The 27,613-nt window shown below is 44.6% G+C and overlaps 1 protein-coding gene across 1 annotated transcript; it reads left to right on the top strand.

Annotated features, from left to right (window-relative positions):
* The first annotated feature begins 88 nt into the window (after positions 1-88).
* On the top strand, positions 89-20,313 carry LOC110496402 (transcription factor HIVEP3-like). Its single transcript, XM_021572279.2, has 7 exons — positions 89-282; positions 5,173-9,914; positions 10,258-10,448; positions 16,738-16,913; positions 17,539-17,622; positions 17,716-18,524; positions 19,212-20,313. Exons 2-7 carry the CDS (start codon positions 5,634-5,636, stop codon positions 19,956-19,958), a joined length of 6,288 nt encoding a protein of 2,095 aa, XP_021427954.2. The 5' UTR covers positions 89-282; positions 5,173-5,633; the 3' UTR covers positions 19,959-20,313.
* The last annotated feature ends 7,300 nt before the right edge of the window (positions 20,314-27,613 follow it).

Here is a 27,613-nt window from a genome sequence, read left to right as displayed (position 1 = left end):
GAGCGATAGGCCCCTCCTCCCCATTCATTCATACACACAGACAGGAGACGAGTAATATACTCTGCTAGATAACTGTTTGTCAGCTCAGTGCACGTACAGTAGAGTGGTGTCTCGATTACCCTTCTCCTCACAGTCACAGAGCGGGCTCTCGCTCTCATTCATTCACAATCTCTCTCTCGCTCTGTTCCGCGCTGTCTCGCTCGCTCTTTCTCTCAGTCCGTCTCAGCCTCTCTTACTCACCCTCTTTCTGTCAGATGTGGAGGGGAAACCACCTGCCACCAGGTAAAGGACAATGATATTCTCTAACCATCTAGTGTTCATAGCTGTGTTTTATTCCACATTGTTCATTTACTGGATTATTGCCTGGTTATTGCTGTGTGTGTGTGTCTGTGTGTCTGTGTGTCTGTGTGTGTGTGTGTGTGTGTGTGTGTGTGTGTGTGTGTGTGTGTAGGGATTCTGTGTTTGGTTTCCATGTGTGTTGTTTGTCCGTCCATGCTCCAGCACTCTGTCAGAGACAGAGTGTCCAGAGACCCCTGGGCCTCAAACATACACCTGCTCGTGCACGCATGCAGGCGCACACACACAGCCCTGGGAATGTCAACGTTGCGCGTGTGATGACCCCAGGGCTCTACTTCCCTGTCTCTCTGACAGACTGCTGATGAAGCTACGGTCGGTTTCTGACTGTTCCTGGGATAAGATATATATGTGTGTGTGTGTGTGAGAGAAAACAGACATCATCTTGAAATAATACATTATGTCTGGGAGAGAGAAATGGAGGGAATGTTTTGTGTTGTTATTGGAAAACATTTCTTGTTGCATAAGTCACAACAAAGAGTATTTGTAAAACACTTGTTTGGTGACAAGAAATATAAAATTAACAAATGTTCTTTGACAAGTTCATTTCATTTCGCAGAGTATTACAGTGCTGTTATTGCTGTTAATTATTTTGTAAAACATGAATGTCAAAATGTATTTTCAGATTTCGATATTCTATTTTGTATTTACTATGGTGTCTTAGTTCTCCGTCGTTATCTCAAGAACTGAATCATATTCTCAGTTTCTCTTCTGGTGGGATACATGTCTGTAGAGCTGGGATTAATGCCAGGTATTGATTTTTGGATTTGTACCATTTTTTGTCCAAAGAGATACGCTTTGTGGGAGAGAGGCATCTCAGTTGGCTCTCTCGCTCTCTCTCTGCATCTCTCTCGCTCTCTCTCTTTCTCTCCATCCTTCTCCCTCTCTCTCTTTCTCTTCCTTTCCATCTTTCGTTCACTCTCTCTCTCCATCTCTCCCTCTCCCAGCGAGAATGCTGGGAGATATATTTAGCTCTCCTTCCCTCCATCTGCTGTGCGTGGTTTAGGGGCGTCGCCATAGCAACCACCGCTGGGTGCATATTGGTACGAGAGGAGGGAAATTTATTGGATTTAAAAAAAAAGCGTTTTCAACTCAAATAAATTCAGTTATGTGTCACAAAAAAATAATTGGGGGGATATTATTTGAAAATGTAGGAGACTAGGCAGTGATACTAACCCAGTTTACTCTCCTTGGCAATGAGAATGAGATGCCATTTCTCGTGTTTGAACGAGACCTTAGAAAAGATATGGCTGTGTGTTATGGAGTTTAAGGACTGTGTGAGATATTAGACTGGATATCGGGTAGATCAGGATGCTTGCTGCTGCTTATAACAAGCATGTTTTTTAAAAGGACCTGCTTCTCTGAGCCCATGTAATAACTGTGAGACGGCAACACCTCCTGATGACAAGCAAAATGTATACACACAATGAACACACTCCACTTGTTTGACAATTTGCACCACTCACACTTGTTCCAGATTTAACAGAAGAATGTCACCTCTTTCTCAAAGTCTAAATGAATCTCTTACTGTAGAAAGCTCTACTCTTTGATAGTCCTCACATGAACCATTTTGTAGTCTCTTAGTCCACCTGCAGTACAGTACCTGTCTGACCTACATTCCATCATCCACTGTTGAAATGCACTCTAGACGTTGTCCTGGACACAGATGTACACGCCAGATAAACACCTAACACACTGACAGTCCATACAGATGTACTGTCTTCTATTACTAAGGGCATTTGGAAACAGAATTAAAATGACTGGCCCCCAAAAAACTTTACAGTTAAACTAAATAATTATCACAGTAGCATACCGTCAGTAAAATGCTACTATATAAGAGAGTTCTACAGTACTACAGTAAGAATGGCAACATGTCATCAGTTGTTTTATATTGACCAGCAGCTAGCACCTCCTGTGGTTTTGCCCTCTTCCGGAGGAGCTTGGGTGTAGGCCACAACCAGCTGATCAGTGGCTCTGTTCAAATACCATCCTAGCATACTCCCTAGTAAGATGCAATGTATTGGGAATGCATTCTAGGTAGTACGGTAGTGTGGATATTGGAACGTACCTAGTGTGTGGGATGAACGGGTTGTTTCTACAGTGCAGTGTGTTGGTGCAGAGAAAGTAGAGGGAGTTCAAAAAAATGTAATTCTCAAAAAAAAAACAGAAAAGTGGTGTGTGTATATGTATTCACCCCCTTTACTATGAAGCCCCTAAATAAGATCTGGTGCAACCAGTTACCTTCAGAAGTCACATAATAGTTCAATAAAGTCCACCTGTGTGCAATCTAAGTTTCACATGATCTGTCACATGATCTCAGTATATATACACCTGTTCTGAAAGGCCCCAGAGTCTGCAACATCACTAAGCAAGGGGCACTACAAAGCAAGCGTCACCATGAAGACCAAGGAGCTCTCCAAACAGGTCAGGGACAAAGTTGTGGAGAAGTACAGATCAGGGTTGGGTAATATTTGTTTTAATCAGAAACTTTGAACATCCCACGGAGCACCATTAAATCCATTATCAAAAAATGGAAAGAATATGGCACCACAACAAACCTGCCAAAAGAGGGCTGCCCACCAAAACTCACAGACCAGGCAAGGAGGGCATTAATCAGAGATTCAACAAAGAGACCTAAGATAACCCTGAAGGAGCTGCAAAGCTCCACAGCAGAGATTGGAGTATCTGTCCATATGACCACTTTAAGCCATACACTCCACAGAGCTGGGCTTTATGGAAGAGTGGCCAGAAAAAAGCCATTGCTTAAAGAAAAAAATAAGCAAACCAGTTTGATGTTCTCCAAAAGGCATGTGGCAGACTTCCCAAACACATGGAAGAAGGTACTCTGGTCTCATGAGACTAAAATGTAGCTTTTTGGCCATCAAGAAAAACGCTATGTCTGGTGCAAACCCAACACCTCTCATCACCCTGAGAACCCTATTCATCGGTAGGGACTGGGAAACTAGTCAGAATTTAAGGAATGATGAATGGCGCTAAAAACAGGGAAATTCTTGAGGGAAACCTGTTTCAGTCTTCCAGAGATTTGAGGCTGGGATGAAGGTTCACCTTCCAGCAGGACAATGACCCTAAGCATACTGTTAAAGCAACTCTCGAGTGGATTAAGGGAAAACATTTAAATGTCTTGGAATGGCCAGTCAAAGCCCAGACCTCAATCCAATTGAGAATATGTGGTATGACTTAAAGAACCCATCCAACTTGAAGGAGCTGTAGCAGTTTTGCCTTGAAGAATGGGCAGAAATCCCAGTGAGTAGATGTGCCAAGCTTATAGAGAGAGACATACGCCAAGAGACTTGCAGCTGTAATTGCTACAAAAGGTGGCTCAACAAAGTATTGACTTTGGGGGGGGGGGGGGGTGAATAGTTATGCACGCTCAAGTTTTCTGTCTTTTTGTCTTATTTCTTGTTTGTTTCACATTAAAAAACATATTTTGCATCTTCAAAGTGGTTGGCATGTTGTGTAAATCAAATGATACAAACCCCCCAAAATATATTTTAATTCCAGGTTGTAAGGCAACAAAATAGAAAAATGCCAAGGGAATACTTTCGCAAGCCACTATATATTATCCTCATGAGAAACAGAGATGATACAAAGCTAAGATGATGAAGATTGTTTGTATTTGGCTGCCTGGCGTTTAGAGATCTTTAACTACACCAGTTAGAGTTTTGGAGCCATTTAGTTTTGGAGCCATTTAGGTGTATGAAAGTAAATATTTATTAAAGAACATATTATTTTGTGAAATTGATATTACTTTATGGGCTTTCAGTGAATTGCTATCGTTAGAGAAGTATGCTTGTTTGACAGTGTAAAGTTAGAATAAGGAGAAATTGGAAATCAAATGTGTTATTGTAGATGAGTATTTGACAAAATGACAGTAGTGTATTATTTTCACAGCTGAATGATGTAACCCACTTCCCAATTGGAGAGGTGTTGGTGTTATCTTATGGTGGTATCTATCTCCAGACTACAACATTTGCATTTGGCCTAATTATTTTTAGCTAGAGTTAGCAGCTGGGGTTGGGAGACTTTGGGGGAATCTGGATGAATAAAACTATTGACTCTTCTGGCTGCAACAAAATCTTGGGTTGAGTTGGGCAATCAAAAGGAAAAATCTGTCATCTTGTCTTGGGAGTGTGATCCCTGAGAAACACATAGTAGCTTATGTTTGAGCAATGTGCAATGCACACGGCTGATTGGGAACTATTCAAGGGGCTATTGGTACCAGAATCTGAAAATGGATGCTATGACTTGGAGTGTTTTCTTCGTAATAAATAGTCAGGTAAATTAGATGTTTTTGTAGCCAGATTCCAAATCACAGTTTGGTAACTAACACCTACATTTTAGGTGTACAGTTTTGCACTTTTGAACTAGACTTCTTTCTGCATTGAATAACTTTCTATATCATGCTAATGTTTGTTGTTATTGTTGACGAAGTGAAACTGGTCGCTATGAGAAATGTGCCCCTTTAATACGACCAAACCCCAAGCTTTGTTTCCAACTTGATCATCCATCATCCATCTGGATGAAATAAGTGATTAAAACCTTGCTTTTTAGCTGTTTGGTTCCCTCCCTTTGACAGTAATGTTTTTAGATCATAGTGGGCGGAGAGAGACTGTTTCTGCCATCTGTCTTCATGATGTCATTTGGTGTGTGTGTCCATGTGTGCGCACACTGTGTGTGTGAAAAAGAGAAAGAAGGAGATATAGAGACTACCCCTCAGGTGGGTCTGTCTGTCTGTCTGTCTGTCTGTCTGTCTGTCTGTCTGTCAGTCACCTAATCTTTTCTTTTTTCTTCTTTCAGGTCCTCTTGAGTGAGGACGCAGACATCCAACAAAAAGTCCTGAAAACTGGATCTGAAGACCTGACACAAGGACGGGTTCAACCCAGTATCTGAATACCGGACAACAGGGACTATCTGAGGGGACTGGCTCAGAGACTCAGAGGGCAGAGTTGTTGACTCTGGGAGCCAACAGAGCTCAGAGATGGGAAGCTTCTTTGGCTCAGGATGGAAAAGGACTTCCTCATTACCGCATGACAATTCACAGTTGTTGCCCAGGATCCGTTGAATGAATGGCTTGACCCTAGTAAGTACTAAGTATGAGTACAGACAGCCTTAACTCCAGTACAAGACATATATAACTAACGAACAAAATACTCATCATACATCAATCCCAGAGTCCATTGAATGAACAGGCTAGACCTGCGTAGCCTGCCCTGGGCGGAGGGATCCCAGGTGTCTACCTGAGGTTTTTGTTCCGTTTTATGGAGGCGTTGCACAGCTGCAGCCACTTGCCGACTGGGGAGCAGTCCAGAGGTCATGACCAGCCTCAGCCAGAAGAGTCTGCTCTGCCTCTCGCAGACCCTGAGCCTCCCAAATCTCCCACCTCCCAGAACAATCAACTGCAGACACAACAGACTCGCTCCAAACAAGGAGGCCCTCAACATCAACAACAACAACACCACAAACTGCCTAATAAGAGGGAGCGCAAGCGTCTCCGACATCAGAGGCAAAGTGTTGATTCAGACACCCCACTGTCGGAAGAGGGTAAGCATGCAAAGGCAGAGGCAACACAGACTAGAGTGTCACAGACACCGTCTGGCGGGACCCCGACAACTCCCTCCTTATCAACCACCTCCACCCAGTCTACAGAGGCTCCTGCCACAGAGGAGAACCAGGAGGGCACCCTGAAGCAGAAACGGGAGCATAAGCCTGGAAAACCTGGGAAATATGTGTGTTCTTACTGCGGCCGTGCCTGTGCCAAGCCCAGCGTCCTGCAGAAACACATCCGATCCCACACTGGAGAGAGGCCCTACCCCTGTGCTCCCTGCGGATTTTCTTTCAAGACCAAGAGCAACCTCTACAAGCACCGGAAGTCCCATACCCACAGGGTGAAGGCCGGCCTCGCCTCTGGAGAGCCCAGTGCTTTAGAAGAACCAATGCCTGTGTCAGAAGATGAAACCAGACAACCATCGTCTGCTACCTCCTCTAACTTGGAGAGACATGGCAGTGTTGCCAATGAGAAGATGCATGAAGACACAGAGAGGTCTAAAGAGCAGTCCAGTGGGATGGACAACTCCTACGCCGTCAAGAAGAGGCTGGCCATGCGTTTGAGCCGAGGGAAACGTGGCCCTCTAGGCTCGTCTGACTCGATCAGTTCCTCGTTGGGTATGGCAAGTATAGGGAGTAGAGGCAGCACAGAGTCTGGCTATTTCTCTCGCTCTGAGAGCACTGAGCAGTCGCAGGACATCCCACCCAATGCAACAAGTGGCAAAAGCTACGCAGAGATCATCATGGGGAAATATGGCCGCCTGGGCCACCTCCAGAGGATGTCCCGGCATCAGGACCAGCAGCCTTCTGGAAGCCAGGGACAGCAGGAGAAGAGCAGCCCGTTCACAGTGCCCAAGAAACAGGTCATTGACCACATCACCAACCTCATCACCATCAACGAGGCTGTGGTGGACACAAGTAAGATAGACAGCGTTAAGCCCAGGAGGTTCTCTCTGCCTAGGAGAAGTAGCAATGAGTCTAGCTCTAAGGTTACTATATCTCTGAAAGAGACACCGGTAGTCCACCACAGCACCAAAAATCCTGGAGACCCAGGATTTAAGAGCAGTGGTTCCATCACTATGGGAGTTCCGTGTGAGAAGTTCCATCATCACCAGTCACTACACGTGGATTCAACGGCAGGCCTGTCACCTACTTCCATGGCTCCTCTTCTGAGAAGCCTCTCTATGCCCTCTGCTGCTAGTTCAACCGATGCCTCCTCTGACGTCTTCCCACGAAACTTCCGCCTTAGCCAATCTTTCGATGAACGGTCTGAAACACAGTCTCGCCGCACTGGGATGCTACGACGCCAGCCTGCTATCGAACTACAACCCGGTGCTGAATTGACTAAAGAGGAACATAGTTTACACAGTAGCTCCAACACACTCTACAATCACAATATGTCCACCGTGCCTCCCGATCACAAGCAATGTCAACCAGAGCCGTACGAGTGTGAGACCTGTGGCGTTGGATGTAAGAACTGGGAAGGTTATAAGGCACACAAGAGAAGTCTTTGTATAGCACGACTTCCCCAAGAGAGTCTTGGTACAACAATATGCCAGCTGGACCGTTCACAGTTGATACACTATCCGATTAGCAAACCAGGGACTTTGGCAATGCGCAAGAGAAGGAAAGAGGAGAGTTTTGAATCTGATGATCCATCCTCTCCTGTGTCTTTATCCATACCCACCTTCTCCACGTCGGTGCAAGGCAGAGACAGAAAAAGTGTAGCATGCAATAGAAACTCATGGCCATGGTTAGAGCAGGAGCGTGGAGACACATCAAAATGTTTCTCCGTGATTCAGCATACTAGTTCATTTGAGAAACAGGACCCTTTGTTTACAGACAGTCAAGGTAAAGAGGAGGCGCATTTTAGTTTTCCATCTCATGAGGATGTGTCTCAGAAACAACTGCAGGAACACTCGTCCAAACCAACACCTCGCAAACTGGTGCGCCAACACAATGTTCAAGTCCCGGAGATATTCATCACTGAGGATTCCAACACCAATGTTATTGAGTCTGTTCAGACACAGTCAGAAACGACATCCATAATGCCTAAACAGACTGAGAGGACAGATGAGTTCCAGTGGCCACAGAGGAGCCTCACTCTGTCTGGGGTCCCCATCGAGAAGCTGCCCCCGAAGAAGAAACGTATTCGTCTGGCCGAGGCCGCCCAGTCTTCAGGGGAGTCCATGTCCAGCTTTGACTCCACCTCCCTGCCTCACAGCCCCAGCCAGGACAGCTGTGCATCCCACGCGTCTAGCCGCTCTGCATCCTTCGAGGAGTCCACCAGACCTGGAGACATGGAGACCCTGGCTGGGACACCATTGAGGAGGTCTAGGGCCCCTAACATGTTGACCGTCCCAGGGCTGCATCTTCACAAAAGGGAGATGCGGCGGTCGGTCTCAGAGCAAGCACCTCACGACCCACAGCAGCAGTCTGTCCTGATGGCGATGTTGGAGATGCGAAGCAAGTCCTTTGACTACAGCAGTTTGTCCCCTGAGCGCTCCGCGGCCGGCTGGAGTGACAGACGCAAATGTCTCCTCATGAGACACACTGCGGTCAAGGACCCAGAGGAGGAGCAGCCTGCCAAACCTGCAGAACTAAAGCGGAACCCCAGTTCCTCCATTTCTGCCAAACACACAGCACTAAAGGTGAACAATCCTTCTCACTGTAGCCCCAGTCCTGACCCTGTCAGTCCCAGCACTTCTTCCAAACTAAGCCCAGGTCCTCGACACCTTAGTGCGACTGCTGGTTCCCCTCTGTCAGGAGAACCCACATCATGTAACCCTGTACAAACTCTTTGCCAAGAGCCCCCCTCACAATGGAAACTGGGTCAAAGTATTCATTTGACTGGACATTGCTCTGAAGTCCTACCGTCAAAGAACTCTGTAGAATCTCCTAACCGCCTCCAGAGGGTAGACCCATCACCTCTCTGTTCAGGGAAACCTCTAATTATCTCCCTCCGTCCTGTCCACACCTACATCCATCCTGCCCAACCCCAACCCCGTCCCGTCTACCCTCCCCACCCCCTCTCCACCCAGTGCCCATTAGGGATAGCTAGGGCCCACTACCTTCCAATGTCCACAGGCCTGAAGCTTGAGATACCAGTCCCAATTCACAGTCATGATGGACATTCAGAGTTTGTAACACATCCTCCGCAGATCCTCCACCCTCACCCTAACATCTCACGTAGCCCAGAGTTACTCCGGCTCTCTATATCACCAGCAGTAGCAGTAGTCCGGCTACAGGCAGACACCAACACCCTAGCCAGTGCCATATACACCACTCTGTCCCAAACCACAACATCTAGGTCCCAGGAACCTGTGTGTTCTGGGTTAAACAGTGGCCATAGAAATTCCCCAATGCCTGAACATAACAGCCACCTGGTCATGTCTCTGCCTGTAAGTAGCAAGATGTTGTCTGGGACTCTGCTACCAGTCAGCCAGTTGCCTCTGCCTTCAGGCAGCCAGTTGTGGTCTGATGAGGGCTGTAGATCTCCGGGCTCAGGGAGCAACAAGCGATTGTTGTCCCCTTCAAACAGTGTCGATTTCAGCCCTGAGTCCAAACAGCAGCAGAAACGAGTGAAGGAGGAGGAAGAAGAGGAGAGTTGTGTAGGAAACGTAATCGTGGAAACGTCCACAAAAGAAGAAAAGGTTGAGATTTCAACATGTTTACCTAGGGTGTGTACTCCAATAAGTCCAGAAAGACCTTCATATCCGACCCTCCAGTCCACCACCTCTCACAGCTGGTGTTATCTGAACTACATCAAGCCAAACCCCTCCACCTCAACTGACCACCAGCCCTCAGTGTACTCCTCCTGGTCTACCAGCGAGTATGACCCCAATCCTCCAGGCCTCTCCAGCAAGACAGCCCTGTCCCTGTTGGACTGCAAGCAGAGGGTCTGCCCCACCATCTACACCATGTCTCCCATGTCATCCACCCCGGCAGAGACCCCACCAGAGCCCACCGGCATGAAGACGCCATGCCATTCTGAGGTAAAGAGACTTTACTGGAGGCCTCCTCATAGAATGGTCAATGTGAAATGTGCAGTACTGTATGTATTTATTTAGCCTTGTCCCATACTGTACTATGTGCTGTAGTTTTTTACTTTATTTTGTATATGACAAAATACACACAATACAGTTTGGCCTTATTTCTCATTTCAAGCATGTAGGCCTATATTGTAGATTGTAATGCCACAGTATAATTTAGATAAGTGCTGAAACACATAAGTTATGATGAATCCCCCCCCCCCCCCCCCCCCATCCCTGTCTCCTTGGCCTGATCTTGCTGGAGCAGGGTTGGTGAATTTGCCCTGCATGTCTCTCTCGAGTGTAGGTACATGCCACTCTGCCCGGCGACAGCCACCATGTCGAGACAACAGAGCAAGAGCAGTCCGCAGAGGGCAAGGAGCTAAAGAAAGAACGAGAGGAGGAGGAAGAGAAGGAAGAGGAGGAAAAAGAAGCAGAGACCCAGTCAACCAGCAAATGTAGAGAACCTCCAACTCGAATCTGGATCTGTGAGGGAGGGTGAGTAGGCTAGGACTGATTACATTTTACTTTTGAAATAACACTTAAACATTTAAAGATGCAAAGCATTATTGGCTTTACATTCATAGAGACATGAGAAACGACACTCAGCCTTACAGGTTTTGCTCTATACGGTACAAGGCATGCTACTGTAAGCTACAAGTCATAGACAGTGAGGGTATTGGGTCTCTGTGTTGTGTATGGAGAGCTGTGAAATGTTGTCGTTCCCCTCTGCAGGACATGGGGGGCTAAGGGTTGTCTGTCTGACTACACCAACAGAGCCCGTCTGTTGAGTGGCCCTTGCCAGGAAATGACCAACAACTACCCAGCTTCCTCTACTGTACCCTGTGTAGAAGCTCAGTTACACCCAACACAGTCAATGGTTCTGGTCATTCAGCTGTAGAGGGAAATAGTGGCCAATTTCATTCCCGATTTCATTCCCATTTTAGATGGTGATTGATTGAATGAATGAGAACCTTGAGTCTATTTACATGATTTCTCTGTGCATCTGGGTTTATGTGTATCTATTTGTAGACAGAGAACAAGAGGGGCACTATTTTCAGAGGAGAGAGTGGAAGGTGTTTGATACTAACTCTGCTTCTCTAGTGATGGGACTTATGTAGGATGTGTCAGATAGGAGAGAGAGAGAGAGCTCTGAGAGCCCGAGAGCGCTCTGATTCATCTGTCTTCATTTACAGTAATCCACACAGCTAGATCGAATCACACTGTTATGAAGCAGACATAACTGAAACTCCTGAGAACACTTGGTCTCCTCCATCATATCTGTGAATGTGCTACTGAGGTGCCATCTGTGTGTTCCTCTGCATCTCTCTGAGTACCGCTGGGAACCTGTTGTTGTTGTTGTCGTGACTCAGGTTCACAGCCTTCTTCTCATCAGTCACAACCCAGCTAGCACATAACGTTCTGAGAACCATATGTTTCTTTGAGCTTGGTGAGAGTGTGTTTGTCCAATCGTTATTTTGCATACAACCTTCCCATGACCTTCTGGGAATAGTGCAGAATAGTTGCTTGGCTTTGGAACATTCTCAGCACATTTTAAGGAACTTGACAAAAAATGTCTTTATTTTTCTTGGTATTTCATTAATTTAACAGAACGTTTCCTAAACATTCAATCATGGTTACGTTCAATTTCAATCTTGGTAATGTTCTAGGAACGTTTTCCTACTGTTTTGACATTGGGAATGTTCTTAAATAGTTCAGAGAACGTTAAGAAACAATGTTCTTCTGTGGGAGACTACAAGTAAACTTTAGTAATGTTCAGAGAACATTCTAAGAGTGTTATTTAAACGTCTCAGAAAAGCTTCCCATAGGGGGCACAAGGGCAAGTGCCCCGTCAGCATTGTCCTGTTTATCATTTTTTTCAGATGTTAAATTAAAACCCCTTAGAGTTGATTGACGTACCCGTGCGTCACACCGTGATGTCATTTTGAATACCTGTGTGTTTATGCTAGAGACTTACAGTGGCTGCAGCTCAATCCCTTCTTTCTGCCGATATAACGTTTCTGCCTACTTCATAACATGGGGTTTTTAAAAGCTGTGTTTTTCTACAGTTGAGAGGATCCGGACAAGAAAATCGTCACCAAATCGTCTGTAGAACCCAAACTGTTAGAGCTACAAACTAAGGGGGTGAAAGAGGAGACTCTCATGCACTCGACAGTGTCGTTTGTTTTGCTCTACGACATCCGCAAGCTTTACGGCAGTCGTCTGACCTCTCTGTTGCAGACATCCTAATTTCAAAGATGTCTTCTCACAAAAGCAACTGTCCGGACCGAACTGTTTGAGCTCACTAATATATCAACAGGGGTTCTAAAATTCAAAGTCAAATAGCGAAATTATCCATTTTATGACCATCCTAAAACAATTAAAAAAATTAGCTTAGTAGATATTGCGGTCTAAGGGCTTAGACCTACAGGGTCTTCACTTTTAAGCCCACGTTTTATCATAATAATTAATAAAAAAGATCTGTCAGCTGTATTTTGCAGAAGGGGCACACTGACTGGACCAGGCAAAGAGTACCCCCCACCCCTTCAAGACATGTTGCCTATTGATTCCTTCTTGATTAATAAATAAAACTGTAATACAGCCACCTAGCAATTTTATGAAGTTGGCTTTAACTAGTCAGCTAAATAGGTTCCGAATCTCCCAAACGCATAACTAGCTACCAAGCCATTTCAGGCTGTCAATCAAGTAAGAGTAGCTTGTCTAACTATCTTACACCTCAGCTCCACTATAAGCGTTGCGTTGCCATCAGCGTTGTGTCAATGAGACGTTCTACTTGCTACACGTTGTTTTGAGAACTGTGAGGAGCAGAGGGGAAGCGCGTCTTTATTCTATTGTCCCCTACCGTACCATATTCATTATTTATGCGTAAGTACAATAGCTTTGGTCAAGTTTTTCACAAGTACTCATTCAATTGTTGCTAGTGCTTGAACTAAATGATCCTCTAATTACACAAGTTGCTTTTGTTTACATTGTGAACCTAGTCAATGTAGCTAGTTAGCTAGAGTTTCTGCTAGCTAGTAGCTTTTTCACACATCTTAGTGCAATAACCAGCGGTGTATAGTCGAGGCCATGTGCAACCAAAATAAACTTTATTTCTCATTATTTCAATTCACAAGATGGAATGAACGCATGCGTCAGCCTTCGAGAATTGAGCCTTCGAGAATCGAGCCTTCGAGAATTGAGCCTGCGAGAATTGAGCCTGCGAGAATTGAGCCTTCGAGAATTGAGCCTGCGAGAATTGAGCCTTCGAGAATTGGATGCAGTATAGCAGCTTTTATTGATTTTAAAGGAAGCATTTCCTCGATGGCTGACGGCAATGCCGGACGCCCGATGGCTATTGTGTAGCAGGGCCATTAACTGGCATCCCTGCTAGCAAGAAAATACTAAAATTGTCAAGAGGTATGCTTAGATAACCTATACAGAAAAATAGACATTTGTGACCTAGAATAAGGCATAATGATTATGCCTCTAGATTGCAGGAAATGTCTGTAAAGGTGTTTGAAAAATGTACAGTTACGGAGCCGTCCACCAGACCACCTCCCCTCCATCCTCATGTACTTCGCACCCCCTTTTAAATAATGGGTGCATGACGCCCCTGCTCAGAACGTTAAGAAAACCTTCTTTAAAAACCACAAGAAAACTGTTGTAACATTCAGAGAATGTTCTATTAATGTTATTTAAAAATGTATACAGTCCGTTCTCAACATCAACAAAACGCTCTCTAGCCTCTAACTTGTTACGTGTGTTCAGGTGTGTAGGCCGCGCCCACTAATTGGCCACACATTCAGGAAGTTATTCAAAAAACTCCAAATAACCTGTCATTTCCATTCTCAGAGCATTAATAAAAACTCCCGGGAAATCTTTCAAGGAAACAGAGTAAAACATTCTAAGAATAGGCTAAATGTCCACTTCTGTTCTCAGAACTTTTAAAAATGGTTCAGTTTTACCGGTCAGGAAATGTATTGCTTCGTTCCCACAACCAATGTGAAACCAAAAACATACATTCCCACAACTTCCAATAAGCCCAATGTGCTACCTGGGAATGACTCATCTCTCTTCCCTGCTGTGCTGTGTGGAGCTCTGAGTCCGCCAATTCCATCTGTTCGGGCCGTTGTGTGTGTGCTGGATGATAAGACAAAGCAGTGAACAAGAGGAAGTCAAACAATGACCTTTCAGTATGGCTACATTTCGGGGGAGTGAAGGCTGAGTGAGGGAAGATTTAGTGTAGGCTGTCTCTCTGAAGATAAAGCTAGGGGCAGGATCTGTGAATGGGTGTCAGAGTAAGCTATGAATTGCGTGGGTTTGTGGCCATCAATATGCCTACATGCTGTATATCAGTTTCGGCATGTGGGATTTTTTGTCAGTGGGCATGTACACACACATGCATCCACACACACACACTCACACACACACATTTGAAATACTTTATTTGAATCACATTACGTTCTCCTCCACACAGCTAGGCGGACCATAACAGCTGAAACAGAGCAGTACCTTCTCCTCCACACAGCTAGGCGGTCCATAACAGCTGAAACAGAGTGGTACCTTCTCCTCCACACAGCTAGGCGGTCCATAACAGCTGAAACAGAGTGGTACCTTCTCCACACAGCCAGTGGTGGAAAACGTACCCAATTGTCATACTTGAGTAAAAGTAAAGATGCCTTAATAGAAAATGACTCAAGTAAAAGTGAAAGTCACCCAGTAAAATACTACTTGAGTAAAAGTCTAAAAGTATATGGTTTTAAATATGTTTAAGTATCAAAAGTAAATGTAATTGCCAAAATATACTTAAGCATAAAAAAGGAAAAGCATAAATAATTTCAAAGACCTTATTTAAGCAAACCAGGCAGCACCATTTTCTTGTTGTTTGAATTTACGGATAGCCAGGGGCACACTCCAACACTCAGACATAATTTACAAACCACGCATGTATGTTTAGTGAGTCCTCGTGATCAGAGGCAGTAGGGATGACGAGGGATGTTCTCTTGATAGGTGTGAATTGGACCATTTTCCTGTCCTGCTAAGCATTCAAAATGTAACAAGTATTTTTGGGTGCCAGGGAAAATGAATGGAGTAAAAAGTTTTTTTTTTTTTAGGAATGTAGTGAAGTAAAAGTAGTCAAAACATTTTTATAGTAAAGTAAAGTACATATATCCCAAAAAACTACATAAGTAGTACTTTAAAGTAGTTTTACTTAAGTATTTTACGCCACTGCACACAGCTAGCCTGCCCATAATGGCTGAAACAGTGCTAGCCTGCCCATAATGGCTGAAACAGTGCTAGCCTTCCCATAATGGTTGAAACAGTGCTAGCCTGCCCATAATGGCTGAAACAGTGCCAGGGAAAATGTATGGAGTAAAAGCACATTATTTTCTTTAGGAATGTAGTGAAGTAAAAGTAGTCAAAAAATAATAATAGTAAAGAATAGATATCCCAAAAAACGACTTAAATTGTACTTAAAGTATTTTTTTTACTTAAGTACTTTATGCCACTGCACACAGCTAGCCTGCCCATAACGGCTGAAACAGAGCACTACCTAGCCAGTTGTTTTGGCTACTCTTAGTCAGGCCTGCCTAATCTAAGCCTATGTAAATGGCCAAAGAATGCCAAGTTTCAATGCCACCAACTTGCATTTGTATCTTAGGCTGTCCAAGCGTGATATGAGGGGCTGGTATTTAAGGAGCTTTTAAGAAAAGGCCTGCTCCATTTTAAAAGTTGTTTTATTTAACCTTTATTTAACTAGGCAAGTCAGTTAAGAACAAATTCTTATTCACCAAAACGGCATATGTAACAATGCAACAATCGACAAACACACACAGACAGCTGACATGGTTTCATGAAAGCTCTACATTGAACCCCTGTAAGGACATCGCAACACCTGTCACATTCATTTAGTCAAAACATTGCTTTTAAGGCACCAGACAGTGATTAAGTTGAGAAAATGAAGCATGTTAGCTATCATTGTAATTACCGATCATATTAATAGAACAACGTTTTTGTTTTCTGTTTATTTGGAGCAGCTGGTCTGAGCCCAGGGTTTCCTCCCTCTCTGGTGTGTTTTTATTGGCTGGCTGTTCCAAACCCCAGCTGATGTTGCAGGCTCTCTGTGTTTGGACTGGGGCTGGGTGGTGGTGGTGGTGTGAGAGGGTGGTGATGAGGGTTAGAGTCCCACTGCAGGGCACCCACTTCAGCTTCACACAGAGGGTCTTTTATAACCCCAAACCAGAACACCCTCCACCCCAAAAGCACACACACGCACGCACGCACGCACACACACACACACACACACACACACACACACACACACACACACACACACACACACACACACACACACACACACACACACACACACACACACACACACACACACACACACACACACAGGGGTGGACCCCCGAACCAACTGCCAGAGTGTGTGTTCACTGTGTAAGAAGGGTGTGTGCCAAACAGATACAGCAATAAATAGAAACTTTAGAGCAGCGTGCAGGTGCTATATACAGTATATAGAACCAATGCTTTTATTGCAGCCATATGGACTGTGGTTTTCATCAGGGGTGGAAATGAACTCAACACTGAAAATTTGACCCGGGATTCAGATCCAAATATCTAAACTTTGGGTACTCTGTTCACTCAGGTTCCTCTCCATTCCTAGATGTTATTGAAAGAACACTAGCATCAATTCACAAGGTTTATGGTGGTAGCATTACCTGTACATAATAAAACACTAAAATATAACTAAAATTCTCTCTCTCTTGTCCGTCAGCTACAGGTCTAGTGAGGAGTACGTGTACGTGCGGGGTCGAGGCAGGGGCAGATATGTGTGTGAGGAGTGTGGCATCCGCTGTAAGAAGCCTAGTATGCTGCGTAAACACATCCGCCTGCACACTGACTCACGACCCTACATCTGCAAGCACTGCAACTTCGCCTTCAAAACCAAAGGTGAGCTATGGATGGACAGGACTGCTGCCTTGTTGTGGTTACAGATAGACACAGGACTGCTGCCTTGTTGTGGTTACAGATAGTCACAGGACTGCTGCCTTGTTGTGGTTACAGATAGACACAGGACTGCTGCCTTGTTGTGGTTACAGATAGACACAGGACTGCTGCCTTGTTGTGGTTACAGATAGTCACAGGACTGCTGCCTTGTTGTGGTTACAGATAGTCACAGGACTGCTGCCTTGTTGTGGTTACAGATAGTCACAGGACTGCTGCCTTGTTGTGGTTACAGATAGTCACAGGACTGCTGCTTTACTGAGGTTACAGATAGTCACAGGACTGCTGCCTTGTTGTGGTTACAGATAGTCACAGGACTGCTGCTTTACTGAGGTTTCAGATAGTCACAGGACTGCTGCCTTACTGAGGTTACAGATAGTCACAGGACTGTGACTCTCTAGTGGGTATGGATAGGTGGATGGGTACTGAAATGGCTGCCATATTGGGACAAGGCCTCTCTTTTAAAATAGATTTTGAAGGAAAAGTGTACCGTTGACCTGCTCAGAGTTGACATCTCTGTTCATCCAGTGTGTGGTTAGGGACGTCTTGTAATGGTTCTCTGTTGTTCCAGGGAACCTCACCAAACACATGAAGTCCAAGGCCCATGGGAAGAAGTGCCATGACGGGCCAATGACTGGTTCTGAGGCTGAAGAAGGTCAGATGATGTTATATTGCTGTGTCTACATAAAGAATATTCAATAATACTTTGTTATGTTGCCTAATACTTACAATGATTTCACCCCCCCAGACTGCTCAGTCTGGCCAGAGACAGGACAGGACGAGCACCGGTACTCTGACATCAGCGAAACTGAAGCAGACGATGATGACAATGAGTATGATGATGAAGATGATGATGATGGTGAAGAGGAGTCCTGGTCCCATGAAGACCCTTCCACCACCTCAACAAGCCACTTGAAGCCACCCAAACCCCCAGACCAGAACAGAACCACACCAGACCAGGACAGGACCAGACCATCTGGGTCAAGCCAGCCCAGCCAGCCTCAGAGGCTGAATCCCCAGGAGCCAAGCCTCTGTTACCCTGCTGGTTCCCTCAGCAAGAAGAGAGCTCTATTCTCTCGGAGGAGGCACCTGGACCCCTGTGGTCACCGCTCCCCATTGCACTGTCCATCACCAACTCCAGCCCTGTCTCCATCCCTATCCCTAACCAATCAGCTTTCTCCTGCTCACTCCCTATCCCCTAGAGCGGACCTGGCCCCTCTCCGATGCCCTTCCCCCAAGCGTTACCTCTCCCCTGTCTCCTGCCATCCCTTCCCCCTACCTCTCTCATCCCTGTTTCCTAGGCATAACCTGTCCCCTGCCCCCTCCCACCCCTCCACACCCTCCTCTCTGTCCCTGCTAGGTTGTCATGTCTCCCCCTCCCTAGAGAGACATACGTCCCCCCTAAGAGGCCTCTCGCCTGTCAGGCCCAAGTCCCCCAGCTCCCCTTCCCCTCAGGCCACCATCCCTGCTCAACACAGAGCCTGTCTGCCCAGAGACATATCTTCAAATCCCCACAGGGACAGACCTGCTACGGCTACAAGCTCCAAGGCAAGGCTGGTGAGTATTTCACAGTCTCACTCTGTCACCCCTAGAACACAACACAGACACACTTTGTGTCTGACCTGTGGAAGACTGCTCGGCTCTCTTGTATTTTTGTTGCATAATTGAATTTAACATCTATAACGTGGGGACGGATTGGTTTGATAACCACAGTGCTGCTCACTCACCTGCGACGTGATCTGTCTCTGTTTGGTTAGCCGGTTGGGTTCAGAGATTAAATAAACCCTTTTCTACACACAAAGCAGTTCCTGTGAGGGATAAACAGCCAAATACAAGTAAAATAAACATCCAAAACAAATATAGATACGTAGGGTGGTACATTCAGGGTTATTTTAAAGTCATACCTTTATAGGAAAAGGAAGGAAGGGTAACACTCTACTTTTATATGATTCAAACCGAACCAACAACACAAAACCTGAAAATAATGCAAGATGGTTCCCAAATAGACACAAATGTGTTTGTTCTGAGCAGTCTGTGAAAAAAACGAGTCACACACCTATCATTAGATGTCTGAGATTGTAACCACAAGGACTGTGCCATCAACCTCTAAATGTGTTTCAATGTCTCAGTCAACTCACCTGATATAAACATGGTATGTTTCTTCACAAGTCGTGTTGACATTGTGGTTTGGTTGCGTTGTGGTTCTAACCTTTACACCCTTCCTTCCCCTCTTCCCCTACCAAGCTGAAGAGCTACTCTGTTCAGGAGGACGATGAGGTGCGTCTCCCTCTCCTGTCCCCCAGGACTAGACCATCCCGAGGGGGCCACGGTGGTGTCCTCAGCCACCTGCCTCTCCACTCTCAGCAGCTAGCCAGGACCCCCAACCTGATGATCCCCATTGGGGGGATCCACATGGTACAGCCCAGGACCAGTCGTCACTACAGCCTGGTGAATAGCCCTGTGGCATCACAGAACACCCCTACCCCGGCAAAGATGGACCAGTCCATGGCAGCCCAGAACACCCCTACCCCTGCAGAGATGGACCACTCCAGGACCAGGGGAGCTGGACTGGAAGAAGGGCCACTTAGTAGGCCTTCATCGCTGAAGCACCATCAAAACCCTCTGAAAGAGGCTGCTGGGCCTAGCACAAGCATGCACACCAGCTACCAGGACAACAGGGTAGGAGAGGGAGAGGCCGAGGGCAGACTTTCAGGACCTCTCCCAGACAAGGCAGGTACGGCCCATTTACAGGTGTGCTCAATGAGACCTGAGAATCATGGGAGTTTGAGTCAAATGGAAGAAACTAAACTACTGTTCACTGGGACAGAGCTAGGAGGCAGCTCACACAGTCCAGGCGCCCAAACGAGCACTTTGTCCAAGGGAACCACACACACAGAAAGAGATACAGATACACACGTTAGAGGAGGAAGTCTTTTTCCAGTGACTAAACAAGGCCAAAAGATGCCATCTTCTTTCCAGACTAAACTCTGATAGGAAGGAGCACCTTTAGGGAACAGTGCAACAGACTTGTCTTGGGTACATCTGATATGGCAGCGGTTTTCCTACATAGGGGATACAGTGCCATATCAGACACAGACATGGTCTCAGAGCTAGAAGCAGTTCTGGTTTTGAGACTGAAGAAGACGGAAAGAATCCAAGTAGAGCACTCAGGAGCGTACAACTTCTGACTATAATGTGTAATTATATTATGTAATTATATGAATGATATATAGATACAGTTGAAGTCAAAAGTCTACATACACCTTAGCCAAATACATTAAAACTCAGTTTTTCACAATTCCTGACATTTAATGCTAGTAAAAATTCCCTGTCTTAGGTCAGTTAGGATCACCATTTTATTTTAAGAATGTGAAATGTCAGAAAAGTAGTAGAGATAATGATTTATTTCAGCTTTTATTTTTTTCATCACATTCCCAGTGGGTCAGAAGTTTACATACATTCAATTAGTATTTGGTAGCATTGCCTTTAAATTGCTTAACTTGGGTCAAACGTTTCAGGTAGCCTTCCACAAGCTTCCCACAATAAGTTGGTGTGAATTTGGCCCATTCCTCCTGACAGAGCTGGTGTAACTGAGTCAGGTTTGTAGGCCTTCATGCTCGCACACGCTTTTTCAGTTCTGCCCACAAATTTTCTATGGGATTGAGGTCAGTGCTTTGTGATGGCCACTCCAATACCTTGACTTTGTTGTCCTTAAGCCATTTTGCCACAACTTTGGAAGTATGTTTGGGGTCCATTTGGAAGACCCATTTGCGACCAAGCTTTAACTTCCTGACTGATGTCTTCAGATGTTGCTTCAATATATCCACATAATTTCCATCCTCATGATGCCATCTATTTTGTTTAGTGCACCAGTCCCTCTTGCAGCAAAGCACCCCACAACATGATGCTGCCACCCCCGTGCTTCACGGTTGGGATGGTGTTGTTCGTCTTGCAAGCCTCCCCCTTTTCCTCCAAATGTAACAATGGTCATTATGGCCAAACAGTTCTATTTTTGTTTCATCAGACCAGAGGACATTTCTCCAAAAAGTACAATCTTTGTCCCCATGTGCAGTTGCAAACCGTAGTCTGTCTTTTTTAATGGCGGTTTTGGAGCAGTGGCTTCTTCCTTGCTGAGTGGCCTTTCAGGTTATGTCGATATAGGACTCGTTTTACTGTGGATATAGATACTTTTGTACCTGTTTGTTCCAGCATCTTCACAAGGTCTTTTGCTGTTGTTCTGGGATTGATTTGCACTTTTCACACCAAAGTACGTTCATCTCTAGGAGACAGAACGTGTCTCCTTCCTGAGCAGTAGGACGGCTGCGTGGTCTGATGGTGTTTATACTTGCGTACTATTGTTTATACAGATGAATGTGGTACCTTTAGGCTTTGGAAATTGCTCCCAAGGATGAACCAGACTTGTGGAGATGTACATTTTTTTGCTGAGGTCTTGGCTGATTTCTTTTGATTTTCCCATGATGTCAAGCAAAGAGGCACTGAGTTTGAAGGTATGCCTTCAAATAAATCCACAGGTACACCTCCAATTGACGCAAATGATGTCAATTAGCCTATGAGAAGCTTCTAAAGCCATGACATAATTTTCTGGAATTTCCCAAGCTGTTTAAATGCACAGTCAAGTTAGTTTATGTAAACTTCTGACCCACTGGAATTGTGATACAGTTAAATACTGTATAAGTGAAATAATCTCTGTAAATATTTGTTGGAAAAATGACTCGTGTCATGCACAAAATAGATGTCCTAACCGACTTGCCACAACTATAGTTTGTTAACAAGAAATTTGTGGAGTGGTTGAAAAACGAGTTGTAATGACTCCAACCTAAGTGTATGTAAACATCCGACTTCAACTGTATGTTGAATATGCAGTATATGTTTTGCAATCTTTTTTTACACTCTTCTTTTGTTTGATGCCATTGATGTTAATGTATTATTGATGTGCTCTTATGCAATTCTGTACTATCCTCTGTGAGAGCTGGAATGAAATGTAGATGATAAAGATTTTATTAAGTTCAACTCTTCCCTCATCGACACCTTTGATAACTCTAAAACATTATACTACCCGTGCGGTGTTAATACTGTATGATTTACAGGTGTAGGATCTTAATTTGACCTATATTGTCTCAGATAAATAATCCTCCAGCACCAGGATTTGAACATTTAGACCATAATGTTGCTTGATCGGTGGTTAGGTTATTAGCTGGTCAAAAATAGGCTATGAGAAAAGTGCAATTCCATTAATATAACTGTGTATTAGTGTGGGTTTTCAGTGAATTCATGTAAATCACAAAGCTCATCTGCATTTCCTGTGGTGCTGGAAAATTCTCATCAACAAAAAGAGTGGTCAAATTAAGATCCTACCCAGGTACGATCAAATAGAAAGGTACTACTCACCCTGACCAGTATTTTGAAGTGCAATTTCTGTAAAGATTGTGGCTTGAAATGTCATTGTTAATGACTGGGATAATTTTTTGTTCCATGTTAAGTTGGAATCCTTAATGGTGAAACAGCCACGTCCGTTTGCGATATTACAACAATAAAGAAGTCACTGCAAACAATGTACACTTTCTTTCCTCTTCACTCGGTACATCGTTGGACGCGCGATAGAACGGTGGCATGTTCTTTTACCACGCGGTGCGACGCTCGCCGCTCTGCTTCGTCAACAAAACCAAAGCCACGATAGTGGCGCCGTTTCCCCACTGCGGATTCCATCTGTTAAGATTGTTCTTTAAAACATATATGTTATCTGTTTGTTTTGTTTTGAAGAATCAGGGTCAGAATAATATCTTATTTTCTACTATCTTGTTGAGACAAAATATTGGAATAATAATACGCATTCGTGGTAGAAAAGCTTACTGCACTCATTGGATAGTCATTCATTTATCTTGTTTTGATCATCTGCTGTACATGGTGCAGTCTATATTTATTGTCATAAACACAGTAGTAACAGGTCGTTTTTATAAAGGAGGCAGTTTCCATATTTGTCATTTTCATGTATTTTGCCATTAAAACTCGATTTTACAGATTTGTAATGAAATGGTGTCCCTGTGTATGTTTTCTTTCAACCTAAATATTTTGGTTCTGTCATTCAATGGATGATCACACAACAGCACTACCGTTTATCTTGAATTATATATCGCCACCTTGTGGCTGCTAGTGTTAGTAGGCTTGAGTTAAATAATTTCTAAAATGACAGACAGGAAATACTCCATTGCAGCATTTACTGAGAAATGTCATGGTCAGTTTGGAATGTGTTCAGAATGTGGTGGTGGTGGGGGGGGGATGTTAGCATTATGTCGTACTCCTCTGAGAGAGATAATGATTTCTAGAAAACAAGAACAACAGCCAACATCAGTTTCTATGGGTTGGGGGGGGGGTCACTCACTAGTCATTACATTTGTATAGTTGAGTCGTTCAGCAGACGCTCTCATCCAGAGCAATTTACAGTTAGTGCTTCATGATAGTTAGGTGGGACAACCACATATCACAGTCAGACACTAGTCAGATACTATTCATGTACACAATGCCATGGAGCAATTCAAATCCTCTAGAAGTTTGATTTCTATCTGCAACCCTCCAAATGTTGTCGTCTACTGAGTATTCTATCGCTCTATCCCAAATTGACCCCTGTAGTTTACTTCTTTAGCTATATCAAATTGTATTTATAAAGCCCTTTCTACATCAGCCGATGTCACAAAGTGCTGTACAGAAACCCAGCCTAAAACCCCAAACAGATGTAGAAAGTGTAGAAGCACGGTGGACCAGAACCTAGGAAGAAACCTAGAGAGGAACCATTTGACGTAATATGTAACCAATATGGTAATAGTGCCACCTTAAATGACAAGCTATATTGCTCGGCCCTATCTCCTTCTCTCAGGGTCTATGGGCTTGACTTGGAATAATGACTCAACTGCTATTAACCCCTACCCCCTTTAAGCAATAGAGGTGTGGTATATGGTCAATATACCACGGCCAAGGGCTGTTCTTATGCAGAGTGCCTAGACACAGCCCTTAGCCGTGGTATATTGGCCGTAGATCACAAACCCACTCATTTCTATTATAAACTGGTTACCAACGTAATTAGAGCAGTAAATAAAAATGTTTTGTCATACCCGTGGTATACAGTCAGCTATACCACAGTTGTCAGCCAATCAGCATTAAGGGCTCGACCCACACAGTTTATAAATAGATATAACATAGTAATAGCACCACTAGCCAGTTGGAATTGTTGCTATATTGTGTACACCTATCCACTTCTCTCAGATCTACACTAGTGTATAGGGGGCATAGAGCTTATATGGGTTGATTTGGTATGGGACAACTACAGTATGCCCTGGAGTTACTTGGGTGTTTCAGGCTTCTTTGTCTCACTATGAGCACAATGTCTCTGTCAGCCACTAGATGTCACTAGTATCAAGCCACTGGAGACCAATGCTCGGGACTGCAGTTTGCTGAAAACGATGACATCATGTAGTTAAGATATTAGTCATCAGTCCCTACTGTATTTCCACCAGAAATGGACATAAAGCATAATTGACATAATAATACATTTCCAATTATTTCAGCCATGCTTGCATTTCAATCTACATATTCCCAATGTAATTTATTCTTGGTAATGCAAATGAGAACACGTCGAAATGAAATAATGAAATAATTATTGCAGAGGAAACGTGCGACTGGTTAATTTGACCATCGTATTTATTTTCAGAGACAGGGACATGTAGTGAATAGGTCATTCTGGCTATCACATGGAAAATGTATTATATGTACTGTATATAGTATATTTTCAGTATACGTCTACATGGATGGAAAGAGCAGGAGCCACACATCATTTGTACGGCTAATTATCCATTCTCTCCTCGCCAATTACTAAGAAAATGCCTTGCACCCGAGGGAGGTGTTGAAGGGACATACTGATGTGTTTAAATGTGTGTTGAATCTCATTATATGACTTCCTCATCTACCAGTTATAACATGGAAGATTCAAGTGTTCGTTCTTGGCCATGCTATTCATTAGGTCAATGAGGTTGTTCAGTGAGATAGGCCGTGTTCCAAACATTCATACTAGCATACCGCCTAAGTAATGTATTGGGCACACATTCTATCTAAATATGCTTGTATGGACATTGGAATGTAATCATAGCAGTGAACCAGATTGTGCCAATACATCTGGCTGGCTAGAGCTAGAAGTTAGTTACACTTTCACATATGTTTATAGTTTCTGTGGCGTGACACCAGCATTGGATTGCCCCTGGGAAGACATGATGCGTAGTTAGTGCCCCTGAATTGCACATTGCAGAATATCACCATGGAAACACCTAAACTATCATAAAACTTTTGCTTAATTTTTGGGGTGGGTGTTGATCCAAAACTTTGAGTCAGAAGCTGCTATTGTTTGATTTCTTTGAAGGTGTAGTAATTCACAGATAGGTATGTGGTATGATATGCTGGTGGATATGTTGGATATTATAGTCAGAGTTGGTTTATAATACTGGCTTGATACTGGATTTGTTATGGTTTCAAGATTCAGCCCTCATGGTTACCCTCTCCACTCCCAGTCATAATGAGGTGTTGGGCCCACTTTAAAATGGCCTGTTTACATTCTTTACCCTGTGTCATCTCCACACTACTCACACCAATGGAATTGACAGGAAAAGGAAAAGGAAGAGAGGAGGGGGGGGGGGGGTAGTCTGCACTCTGTCCTTTAAAGGCAGGTAATAATGTGTGTGTTTTAATTGCCCCCCCCCCCCCCCAACCCATAGCAACTGATGTTGTCTGTTGTTCCTGTTTTCTAGAAACCATTATCTCTCTCAGAGGAGTACGACATAATGCTAACATCCTGTCCTGTGATATTATCTAGTAGGTCACAACCCCCCCCCCCCCCCCCCCCCCCCCACATTCTGAACACATTCCAAACTGACCATGACATATCTCAGTTAATACTGCAATGGAGAATTTCCTGTCTGTCATTTTAGACATTATTTAACTCATGCCTACGCGCTGTTATCTTCCCTCTCAGTATGCAAATAATATTAAGGGGGTTTTATTGGGTGCAGGCAGATTAGTAATTTTGCAGATACTCAAACACTGTACAGTATTGACTGATACGGAGCATTCAAATGCTCATTTATGAGTCAAATATCATTTTATGAGTCAAATATATCAAGTGTCAAAGATAATGACTGTCCACCTACACTACATGGCCAAAAGTATGTGGACACCTATTCAAACTAGTGGCTTCGGCTATTTCAGCCACACTTGTTGCTGACAGGTGTATAAAATCGAGCAAACAGCCATGCAATCTCCATAGACAAACGTTGGCCATAGAATAACCCATACTGAAGAGCTCAGTGACTTTCAACGTGGCACCGTCATAGGATGCCACCTTCCCAACAAGTCAGTTTGTCAAAATTCTGCCCTGCTGGAGCTGCTCCGGTCAACTGTAAGTGCTGTTATTGTAAAGTGGAAACCTCTAAGAGCAACAACGGCTCAGTCGCGAAGTGGTAGGCCACACAAGCTCAGAACGAGACCACCGAGAGCTGAAGCTTGTAAAAATCATCTGTCCTCGTTTGCAACACTCATCACCAAGTTCCAAACTGCCTCTGGAAGCAACGTCAGCAAAACAACTGTTCGTCGAGAGCTTTGTGAAATGGGTTTCCATGGCCGAGCAGCCAAACACAAGCCTAAGATCACTGTGCACAAGGTCAAGCGTCAGCTGGAGTGGTGTCAAACTCGCCGCCATTGGACTCTGGAGCAGTGGAAATGTGTTCTTTGGGCCTCCCGAGTGGCGCAGTGGTCTAAGGCACTGCATTGCAGTCTGGGAAACCCATGGGGCGGCACACAATTGGACCAGCGACGTCTGGGATAGGGGAGGGTTTGGCTGGCAGGGGTGTCCTTGTCCCATCGTGCACTAGTGACTCCTGTGGCGGACCGGGCGCAGTGTATGCTGACACGGTCGCCAGGTGTACGGTGTTTCCTCTGACACATTGGTGCGGATGGTTTCTGGGTTAAGTGGGCATTATGTCAAGAAGTAGTGCGGCTTGGTCGGGTTGTGTTTCGGAGGGCGCATGGCTTTCAACCTTCGCCTTTCCCGAGTCCGTACGGGAGTTGCAGCGATGAGACAAGACTGTAATTACTACCAATTGGATACCATGAAATTGGGGATTCCAATTTGAGGTGGTAAATCACGCTTCCCCATCGGGCAGTCCTACGGACAAATTTGGGTTTGGCAGATGCCAGAGGAACGCTACCTGCCTGAATGCATAGTGCCAACTGTAAAGTTTGGTGGATGAGGAATAATCATTTGGTGCTGTTTTTCATGGTTCGGGCTAGGCCCCTTACTTCCAGTGAAGTGTTCCAACTTCCAACTTAACGCTACAGCATACAATGACATTCTAGAGGATTTTGTGCTTCCAACAGTTTGGGGAAGGCTCCTATCCTGTTTCAGCATGATAATGCCCCCGTGCGTGCACAAAGCGAGGTTCATACAGAAATGGTTTGTCGAGATCTGTGTGAAAGAACTTGCCTGGCCTGCACAGAGCCCTGACCTCAACCCCATCAAAGACCTTTGGGATGAACTGGAATGCCAACAGCGAGCCAGGCCTAATTGCCTAACATCAGTGCCCGGCCTC

This window comes from Oncorhynchus mykiss, chromosome 18, assembly GCF_013265735.2.
Source record: "Oncorhynchus mykiss isolate Arlee chromosome 18, USDA_OmykA_1.1, whole genome shotgun sequence".
Lineage (NCBI taxonomy): Eukaryota > Metazoa > Chordata > Actinopteri > Salmoniformes > Salmonidae > Oncorhynchus > Oncorhynchus mykiss.
Note: the sequence above shows the minus strand (reverse complement) of the source record. Positions and strands in the feature narration are given on the sequence as shown.